The sequence below is a fragment of the Lithobates pipiens genome, unplaced genomic scaffold (genome assembly GCF_037356315.1).
Source record: "Lithobates pipiens isolate NorthernLeopardFrog02 unplaced genomic scaffold, aLitPip1_a1.2 Scaffold_35, whole genome shotgun sequence".
NCBI classification, from domain to species: domain Eukaryota; kingdom Metazoa; phylum Chordata; class Amphibia; order Anura; family Ranidae; genus Lithobates; species Lithobates pipiens.
In genome coordinates, this window is record NW_027507811.1 from 5,824,100 (window position 1) to 5,834,480 (window position 10,381).

The 10,381-nt window shown below is 47.4% G+C and overlaps 3 protein-coding genes across 3 annotated transcripts; all 3 read left to right on the plus strand.

Annotated features, from left to right (window-relative positions):
• The first annotated feature begins 3,247 nt into the window (after nucleotides 1-3,247).
• LOC143955971 (gastrula zinc finger protein XlCGF66.1-like) lies at nucleotides 3,248-5,917 on the plus strand. Its single transcript, XM_077466097.1, has 5 exons — nucleotides 3,248-3,294; nucleotides 3,560-3,669; nucleotides 5,332-5,466; nucleotides 5,555-5,678; nucleotides 5,793-5,917. Exons 2-5 carry the CDS (start codon nucleotides 3,574-3,576, stop codon nucleotides 5,900-5,902), a joined length of 465 nt encoding a protein of 154 aa, XP_077322223.1. The 5' UTR covers nucleotides 3,248-3,294; nucleotides 3,560-3,573; the 3' UTR covers nucleotides 5,903-5,917.
• A 28-nt stretch (nucleotides 5,918-5,945) lies between these two features.
• LOC143955459 (uncharacterized) lies at nucleotides 5,946-7,091 on the plus strand. Its single transcript, XM_077465502.1, has 2 exons — nucleotides 5,946-6,182; nucleotides 6,875-7,091. The coding sequence occupies exons 1-2, from the start codon at nucleotides 5,946-5,948 to the stop codon at nucleotides 7,073-7,075; spliced, it is 438 nt and encodes a 145-aa protein (XP_077321628.1). The 3' UTR covers nucleotides 7,076-7,091.
• An 88-nt stretch (nucleotides 7,092-7,179) lies between these two features.
• Nucleotides 7,180-9,374, plus strand: LOC143955879 (uncharacterized). Its single transcript, XM_077466001.1, has one exon. The coding sequence runs from the start codon at nucleotides 7,449-7,451 to the stop codon at nucleotides 8,256-8,258; it is 810 nt and encodes a 269-aa protein (XP_077322127.1). The 5' UTR covers nucleotides 7,180-7,448; the 3' UTR covers nucleotides 8,259-9,374.
• Nucleotides 9,375-10,381: the final 1,007 nt, after the last annotated feature.

Genomic DNA, 10,381 nt, shown 5'->3' on the forward strand with positions numbered 1-10,381 from the left:
CGTGTTGGAATTGCATACACATGATCGGAATTTCCAATAGAACATTTTTCCGTCGGGAAAATTGAGAACATGCTATCAATTTTTGCCTGGCGGAAATTCGGACAGCTAAATTCCGATGGAGCGTACACACGGTCGCATTTTCTGATGAAAAGCTCACATCAGTCTTTTTCTGGCCGGAATTCCGATCGTGTGTACGCGGCATTATAGGCTGGAGATTTGCCAGACAGGGGTAAAAATGAGCTGGGGATCTGCTGACTGGGGGTACTACTGCGTGGCAGATAAGATTGCCAAGGTGGTAGCAGTTATGCCCGTTGTCCCTGATTGGACAAACTTGGCCAATTGGGCCCAGAACAATCAAGACACTTGGGGCAGAAAGCATCATAGGAATGGCTGCAGCAATGAGGATTGCTCAAGGCCAAGGACATCATCAAGACTGAAGTAGGAAATTATATGATGTGTGGAGAAGTGCAACAATGGCCATTGCAAAAATTGGGATAATTAAGAGGATGGAGAGGACTGCAGAGATTTGGCAGGTTGCCCTAGGTAAATAATGAACTGAGTTATGGTTGCACTGCAGTGGGCACCTATTCATAACTTCTGCTTGTACAACAGCGGAAAACGAGGTTTGCGCATGCACGGCTACGTCTCTGCCGTTCTGCGCATGCGCTTCCGAGTTGTGAACAATTCCGACTTAAGAACAAACAGGCAGTCCCTAACCCGTTCGCAACTCGGGGACTGCTTGTATTTATTGCACCTATATATTACCTTGTCTATTCCCCTAGTTATCTAATCTATTAAAACTCTGATCGCACGTTACTGTTGATATCACAATAATACAAGGTTAGCTATGAAACCGAGCACACTGCTTAATAAAACAATGTCTTATTTATTTCCCAAGAAAATTGGAAATGCTAACATGAAAATGCTTAAAGTGGAAGTAACCCCCCCCCTATCGTTTTCATCCACGGAAGCTGCCATCTTTGCCTTTGTTTAATCTTCAGCTGCCACGGTGCTGCACATGTGATCCGTTATGACACCAATCATTGGGTGGTTTGACAGTTTGGTTGAGAGCACAGCCAATGTGCAGTTAGCATTCCCGGCATGCCGTTTTTTGAAACTGTTTAAATCTATGGGTTTACTACCACTTTAAGAAAGATATTACAAAACATATCAACAGAACATATAATACAAGAATATCAAAGATACTTATCACAATGCTTTCCTCAAGGTTTTGTATCATCGGCTAGGCTCAGATGGTAAAAAGAGATAGCTCTCTAACTTGTTCAGTCCTTTATACTGCAATCATACACCATCCAGACCCAACCCCATTAACCTCCCATCTAGACTTTTGACGAATCACATATTTATGGGGCAGTCCACCTCAATATATTATATTACTGTCCGTCCTGCTGTATTGGCCTCTAGGGGCAGCATTGTCCATGTCTATGTATCCTGGTCAATCTTTAATGCCTTTGATCCTTTGATCTTCTGTAGCAGGACATTCATCAATCATCTTGTCAGCTATGATCCCTTTCAAGTTTGCATTATAGCAACAGACCGTCCGGAGCCAAGAGCTGTTCAGCCTTGATGGGGGCTTGACCTCTTCTTTCAGATATGCTACAAAGACATTCCAGACCGCCCCCAGGAAAGCAAATGCTTGGTTGTATCAACCAGAAAGAAACTCCAGAAATATGATATTAAATCATGTTGCCTTCCAACAAATTTCATTCAGTCCAGGAGGGTCAAAATGATCACTGTCCCCAGAATAGGATGTCGGGGCAGTGTAGTTGTGTCACAGACTGATTTTTTTTTTCATGCCCACGCCAAACTGCTGGTTTCCATAGAGCAACATACTACACCTATTCCACCTATGTCTCCTCCATGAGTCCAACCAACACATCAGTCAACCTTACAGTCTTTCCTTTTTCTTGTGACCTTGTTACTGGTAAACATGGGACTAGATAATGTGCACAATATTTTGTCCCATTCAGACACCCCTGACCCCTCTTCCTGGAAACTCCCCCCCCCCCCCCCCCCAGTTTTTCAAGAAGCATCCTTTTACATACTGGCTGCTGCCATCATGGGATTCCTAGCGGGACCTTGAGATTCCACCTTCACCTATTTGCCCTGCTTGCCCATTCCCCTATCCTGCCATGCTGGGATCCTCCCCATTTTACATGGCTAATCTTCCACCACCGCATCCTTGGGATCAGGGGCCATTTCCACCCTTTACTCTCTGTTTTCAATTATTTAAGATATTTTTCACATAAAAACATTCCATAGTATTTAATTTCAAAACCTTATACATAAACATGCTTATCATACATATATATATATAAAACAAAACACGAAATAACCACATTAAACTCCACACTCAACATTTGACTCAACACTTGGATCAATCTCATAAAACCTTCCAAAGTTGTTATGGGTGTCCCACCCTTTACTCTCTGTTGGGGTTCAATCCATATACCAGAAGTGGGACATGCTTAAATAGGAGGGGTGATTCCCCATCCCATCTGTACTGGGGTATGCCCCCCCCCCCCGATCTGTCTGGTTGCTCTGCTGCAGTAGAGGTGGACTGCCTTCTGCTGGGCACATCTGATGAGATGGGGACAATGAGGGGGTGACCCACGTCATCCATATTCCACCACCCTGAGCCTTCTTTGGATGACTGAGGACATCACAGGGCTTGCAAAGCCACACGGGAAGATTATAGACATTTTTTTCTCAAGCAAATTTCTCCCAAGCAGTGCCACATAGTGAAAAACTAGAGGTGGATTATGACTAGGGTTTCCACCTCATCCCTTTAAACCCGAACACACATGAATCACACGGGTTCTAAAGGCTAATTTAATGCAGATAAGGCACCGAGTGAGTTTAATTACCACCCTAATCATCCACAGAACCCGTGTAATTCAGATGTGTTCGGTTTTAAAGGGATGAAGTGGCAACTCTAATTATAACCGAATCCAAAATCTATTTTTCAGAAAAATTCTTCCATTCATCCCGATCAGTAATATATTTCTCTCCCCCCTTGGTTGGGAGTGGAGATGACCCCATCTATAAGGATATACAGTACATACACACACAGCACAAGGCCGTGTTCACGCTACGAGACGTTTCCCGGGGGCTGCAGTTCCTCTGAGCTCCACAAGGTGGTGATCTTGCTTATACCATAGAGAAAGGAAGTCTCTATGGAAGACAGGAAAAGATGTCAGATACAGACAGGAAGTTCCGGGTGAGTCGGGAGGAAGTAGAGACGAGACATCGATGGAAGTGGCAGCAGAGGAGGTAATAAGATCTTATTTTCTATTTACACCCAGTAACCCCCCGTCATAGCAAAACTAAACGAGGCCAGAAACAAAACAAACCCAACATTTAAAAATTTGATTAGTGACCATGGAGAAAAACAGCAAACACTAAACAGTCCGGATTAAATATATTCCCACTGGTGGCCATAGTTCTATAATTCATACTGACCTTCATATTACCTCCTGATATCCTCATCATAGTATTCTACAACCAATGCAGATAATTCTCTGTTATCAGTCTACAGGGAAACCTTCATAGATGACGGCACCAATGAGGATGGAGGAGGACCGGAGTCACATGACTGAGAAGATACTAAACCTCACCCTGGAGATCATCTACCTGCTGACCGGAGAGGTGAGGAGGATTCTGGGAGGTCACATGACATCACTCTTATCTCTATTAATAAAACACAGACCTGACCGGAGAGGTGAGGAGGATTCTGGGAGGTCACATAACATCACTCTTATCTCTATTAATAAAACACAGACCTGACCGGAGAGGTGAGGAGGATTCTGGGAGGTCACATGACATCACTCTTATCTCTATTAATAATACACAGACCTGACCGGAGAGGTGAGGAGGATTCTGGGAGGTCACATGACATCACTCTTATCTCTATTAATAAAACACAGACCTGACCGGAGAGGTGAGGAGGATTCTGGGAGGGTCACATGACATCACTCTTATCTCTATTAATAATACACAGACCTGACCGGAGAGGTGAGGAGGATTCTGGGAGGTCACATGACATCACTCTTATCTCTATTAATAAAACACAGACCTGACCGGAGAGGTGAGGAGGATTCTGGGAGGTCACATGACATCACTCTTATCTCTATTAATAAAACACAGACCTGACCGGAGAGGTGAGGAGGATTCTGGGAGGTCACATGACATCACTCTTATCTCTATTAATAAAACACAGACCTGACCGGAGAGGTGAGGAGGATTCTGGGAGGTCACATGACATCACTCTTATCTCTATTAATAAAACACAGACCTGACTGGAGAGGTGAGGAGGATTCTGGGAGGTCACATGACATCTCTCTTATCTCTATTAATAAAACACCGACCTGACCGGAGAGGTGAGGAGGATTCTGGGAGGTCACATGATATCACTCTTATCTCTAATAATAAAACACAGACCTGACCGGAGGGGTGAGGAGGATTCTGGGAGGTCACATGACATCACTCTCATCTCTATTAATAAAACACAGACCTGAGAGGAGAGGTGAGGAGGATTCTGGGAGGTCACATGACATCACTCTTATCTCTATTAATAAAACACAGACCTGACCGGAGAGGTGAGGAGGATTCTGGGAGGGTCACATGACATCACTCTTATCTCTATTAATAATACACAGACCTGACCGGAGAGGTGAGGAGGATTCTGGGAGGTCACATGACATCACTCTTATCTCTATTAATAAAACACAGACCTGACCGGAGAGGTGAGGAGGATTCTGGGAGGTCACATGACATCACTCTTATCTCTATTAATAAAACACAGACCTGACCGGAGAGGTGAGGAGGATTCTGGGAGGTCACATGACATCACTCTTATCTCTATTAATAAAACACAGACCTGACCGGAGAGGTGAGGAGGATTCTGGGAGGTCACATGACATCACTCTTATCTCTATTAATAAAACACAGACCTGACTGGAGAGGTGAGGAGGATTCTGGGAGGTCACATGACATCTCTCTTATCTCTATTAATAAAACACCGACCTGACCGGAGAGGTGAGGAGGATTCTGGGAGGTCACATGATATCACTCTTATCTCTAATAATAAAACACAGACCTGACCGGAGGGGTGAGGAGGATTCTGGGAGGTCACATGACATCACTCTCATCTCTATTAATAAAACACAGACCTGAGAGGAGAGGTGAGGAGGATTCTGGGAGGTCACATGACATCACTCTTATCTCTATTAATAAAACACAGACCTGACCGGAGAGGTGAGGAGGATTCTGGGATTCTAACATGATGTTCCTATTGGTTCCCCAATACAGAGATTTCCTCTTGTGAAGTCCGGTGATCATATGACCATCACAGTGCCTCCATGTGACTCCCTAAAACCCGAGAGACACAACATGGAGAAGATTCTAGAAGTCACCAAGAAGATGATGGAGCTGCTGACAGGAGAGGTGAGGAGGATTCTGGGAATTCTGGGACATTATCCAGTAACAGACAAGGGATGTGTCTGGATGGTGACTGTATCATTGTGTGTGTCAGGTTCCTATAAGGTGTCAGGATGTCACTGTCTATTTCTCCATGGAGGAGTGGGAGTATTTAGAAGGACACAAGGATCTCTACAAGGACGTCATGATGGACAATCAGCCGCCCCTCACATCACCGGGTAAGAGGAGACTTTATTGTAAAGGAGAGAGCAGTACGGAGGCTCCACCCATCCCCCATCATCTGATAAACACATAGAAACAATGTATTCAGTCAGTGTGTGTGTTTCCTACAGATGGATCCAGTAATGGGAACCCACCAGAGAGATGTCCCCGTCCTCTGTATTCCCGGGATTCCACACAGGAGGATCGCACCATCCCCCACCATCATCAGGTAGATGATTGACAATTATTGGTAGTTCTGATTTATACACAGCATGTTTGTTACAATGAATGTTTTATTATATATTCAGAGTGGAAACCTCGGGGATAATAATATTGTTGTAAAAGAAGAGTATAAAGAAGAGGATGAGGAGTATGGAGTGATGAAGGAGTTTTCTGAAGAACACAAAGATCTCACCAAAGACATTATGTTGGAACCCCCTAATACCAGGAACCCACCAGAGAGATGTCCCCGTCCTCTGGATTCCACACAGGAAGGTCACACCATCCCCCACCATCATCAGGTAGGTGGAGTTGAGGGTCGGGAACATAAAGTGATTGAACACTCTGACATGTGGAGATGATGTGTGGACTCTACAAGATGATATTTTCTATGTGATCTCACATCATAAATACTTCTGTTTAGTTCTCGTTCTTGTCCATTGAGGGACGCAGGAATTCAGAAACAGTTGGGTTAAGCTGCTGCCTATAGGAGGTTAGGACACTGGCAAACAGAAAAATGGTACACCAGTCAATGTATAAGCCTTCCTTTACCCAGAATGCCTTATTTTTTTTGGGGGGGGGGGCTTTTTGTACTAGGAGGATAGACCCCTTTTTCCCTTTTTTTTTTTTTTTTTTTTCTCCCAGTGACTTTAATCAAGATTCTTTATTGAGATGGAAACTTGAGCTGGTCCCTGTGTGGTGGTCATTGTTATTGGTGTTTTCACAGCAATCTTTGCAACCAGGACCAGGCCAGACTGGACATGCAGGACTAGTCTGGATTGTGACCTTCTGCTTCTTCTTGGCTCTTTCCAGACCGGAGGGGGTTATATGGCCGCTGTCTTAGAACTTTTAGGTTTTGACAATGCCCCAACATCCTGTAGATGGCAGTAGAACCCAACCGTTTCTAAATTTCGGTGTCCTTCAATGGACTACAAGGGATAGTTTTTGCCATAAGTGCAAAAAGCTTTTATTATATTTTATTCTGTTGGTTTAGGATGAAGATCTGATGAACATGAAAGTTGAGGGTGAAGTAGAAGAGACGTATGTGAGGGATGATCAGCAATATACGGAGGAGGCTGGAATGACGAGGACATTCATAGAGGAGGACACTCCTACAGAGATCAGCACAGGTGACCCATCATATATTCTTCTCTTATCTCTGCTCTGTTACTGCTCACTGATTGGTCCAGAGTAGGTTGAGAACTAAGCAATAGAAGCCTAGGCCTATGGTCACTTGTTCTATGCTGAAAGGGTCTTCAGATCTGAACTTTGACCCTCTTGTTTATCAGAGGTCACATGACCCAGTGCCTAGACTTGTGGTTGTGTGAAGAGCATGGACCTCCCAGCCCCCATTGGTTCCTGCTCTTCTGACAAGGCTGTGTAAATGTAGAAGTGATCTGGGAGGAGGACCAAAGGACTGAAGAGGGGGGAAAAGTCCCGGCTGGTTGGGACCTCCACAGAGAACATCTCCTCACTCATATCTACCTGATCCAGATGGGATCTTGATGGAAGTGAACTAACCCTCTCATATCTATTGATGATGTTTTTCTATTTTTCCAGGACACGCCATGGAGAAACCCTCAAAGGATCTTCTCACTTTATCTCCAGGTTGTAGAATGGAAGATGAGGACATCACAGGAGATTGTGGAGGAGAAAAGACAATGATCTCCACTATGGATGGTGGACTTCACAGTGTGGATAGACCATGGAATCCCTCCGACTCCGAGCAACCTCGTACTGTGGGGGATGGGGCCGGAGTTCAAGGGAATGAAACATTTTCCTGTGCTGAGTGCGGGAAAAGTTATTACTCTGACTTGAATCTTACTATACATCAGAGATCTCACACGGGTGAGAAGCCGTATTCCTGTGCTGCGTGCGGGAAATGTTTCTCAAAGAATTCAGAACTTGTTATACATCAAAGATCCCATACGGGGGAGAGGCCGTTTTCCTGCCCAGTGTGTGGGCAGTTTTTTTCACAGAGGACCAATCTTTACAGACATCAGAAATTACACACGGGCGAGAAGCCGTATTCCTGCTCCGAGTGCGGAAAATGTTATACACGGAAAACAGACCTTGTTATACATCAAAGATCTCACACGGGGGAGAGGCCGTATTCCTGCCCTGAGTGCGGGAAAACTTTTTCACAGAGGTCCCATCTTAATGCACACGAGAGATCTCACTCAGGTGAGAAGCCGTATTCCTGTCCTGAGTGCGGGAAATGTTTTTCACAGAAGTCCAATCTTACTGTACATCAGATATGCCATACGAGGCAGAAGTTGTTTTCCTGCCCTGTGTGCGGCAAATGTTATCTACGGAAATCAGCACTTGTCAAACATCTAAAAATCTCACACAGTGGGAAAACCGTATTCTTGCTTTGAGTGCGGGAAATGTTTTTTGTCTTACCAAACATCAGAGACTCACACAGCCCTCGAGGTATATTAGTGTCCTGAGTGCAGGAAATGTCTTCTATACGGATCATATTTTGCCGTACATCAGAGATCTCACACTGGGAAGAAGCTCACCTTGATCTACACCTCAGAAAACACGTGGCTGAGCGCTCCTCTGATCTTTATCATGGAGGAAACACTTTATAAGGAAATCAGAGATCACTAAAGACTACAAAGTTCTGTCTGTCTTCCTCTGCTAGGAGAGAGAAGGAGGGGGCGTCACTGCTGGTTGGGTCCCTCTAGGAGAGAGAAGGAGGGGGTGTCACTGCTGGTTGGGTCCCTCTAGGAGAGAGAAGGAGGGGGTGTCACTGCTGGTTGGGTCCCTCTAGGAGAGAGAAGGAGGGGGTGTCACTGCCGGTTGGGTCCCTCTAGGAGAGAGAAGGAGGGGGTGTCACTGCTGGTTGGGTCCCTCTAGGAGAGGGAAGGAGGGGGTGTCACTGCTGGTTGGGTCCCTCTAGGAGAGAGAAGGAGGGGGTGTCACTGCCGGTTGGGTCCCTCTAAGAGAGAGAAGGAGGGGGTGTCACTGCTGGTTGGGTCCCTCTAGGAGACGGAAGGAGGGGGTGTCACTGCTGGTTGGGTCCCTCTAGGAGAGAGAAGGAGGGGGTGTCACTGCTGGTTGGGTCCCTCTAGGAGAGAGAAGGAGGGGGTGTCACTGCTGGTTGGGTTCCTCTAGGAGAGAGAAGGAGGGGGTGTCACTGCTGGTTGGGTCCCTCTAGGAGAGAGAAGGAGGGGGTGTCACTGCCGGTTGGGTCCCTCTAAGAGAGAGAAGGAGGGGGTGTCACTGCTGGTTGGGTCCCTCTAGGAGAGAGAAGGAGGGGGTGTCACTGCCGGTTGGGTCCCTCTAGGAGAGAGAAGGAGGGGCGTCACTGCTGGTTGGGTCCCTCTAGGAGAGAGAAGGAGGGGGTGTCACAGCTGGTTGGGTCCCTCTAGGAGAGAGAAGGAGGGGGTGTCACAGCTGGTTGGTTCCCTCTAGGAGAGAGAAGGAGGGGGTGTCACAGCTGGTTGGGTCCCTCTAGGAGAGAGGAGGAGGGGGTGTCACTGCTGGTTGAGTCCCTCTAGGTGAGAGAAGGAGGGGGTGTCGCTGCCGGTTGAGTCCCTCTAGGTGAGAGAAGGAGGGGGTGTCGCTGCCGGTTGGATCCCTCTAGGAGAGAGAAGGAGGGGGTGTCACTGCCGGTTGGGTCCCTCTAAGAGAGAGAAGGAGGGGATGTCACTGCTGGTTGGGTCCCTCTAGGAGAGGGAAGGAGGGGGTGTCACTGCTGGTTGGGTCCCTCTAGGAGAGAGAAGGAGGGGGTGTCACTGCTGGTTGGGTCCCTCTAGGAGAGAGAAGGAGGGGGTGTCACTGCTGGTTGGGTTCCTCTAGGAGAGAGAAGGAGGGGGTGTCACTGCTGGTTGGTTCCCTCTAGGAGAGAGAAGGAGGGGGTGTCACAGCTGGTTGGGTCCCTCTAGGAGAGAGAAGGAGGGGGTGTCACAGCTGGTTGGGTCCCTCTAGGAGAGAGAAGGAGGGGGTTTCACAGCTGGTTGGTTCCCTCTAGGAGAGAGAAGGAGGGGGTGTCACAGCTGGTTGGGTCCCTCTAGGAGAGAGGAGGAGGGGGTGTCACTGCTGGTTGGGTCCCTCTAGGAGAGAGAAGGAGGGGGTGTCACTGCTGATTGGAACCCTCTAGGAGAGAAGGAGGGGGTGTCACTGCTGGTTGGGTCCCTCTAGGAGAGAGAAGGAGGGGTGTAACTGCCGGTTGGGTCCCTCTAGGAGAGAGAAGGAGGGGGTGTCACTGCCGGTTGGGTCACTCTAGAAGAGAGAAGGAGGGGGTGTCACTGCCGGTTGGGTCCCTCTAGGAGAGAGAAGGAGGAGGTGTCACTGCTGGTTGGGTCCCTCTAAGAGAGAGAAGGAGGGGGTGTCACTGCCGGTTGGGTCCCTCTAGGAGAGAGAAGGAGGGGGTGTCACTGCCGGTTGGGTCCCTCTAAGAGAGAGAAGGAGGGGATGTCACTGCTGGTTGGGTCCCTCTAGGAGAGGGAAGGAGGGGGTGTCACTGCTGGTTGGGTCCCTCTAGGAGAGAGAA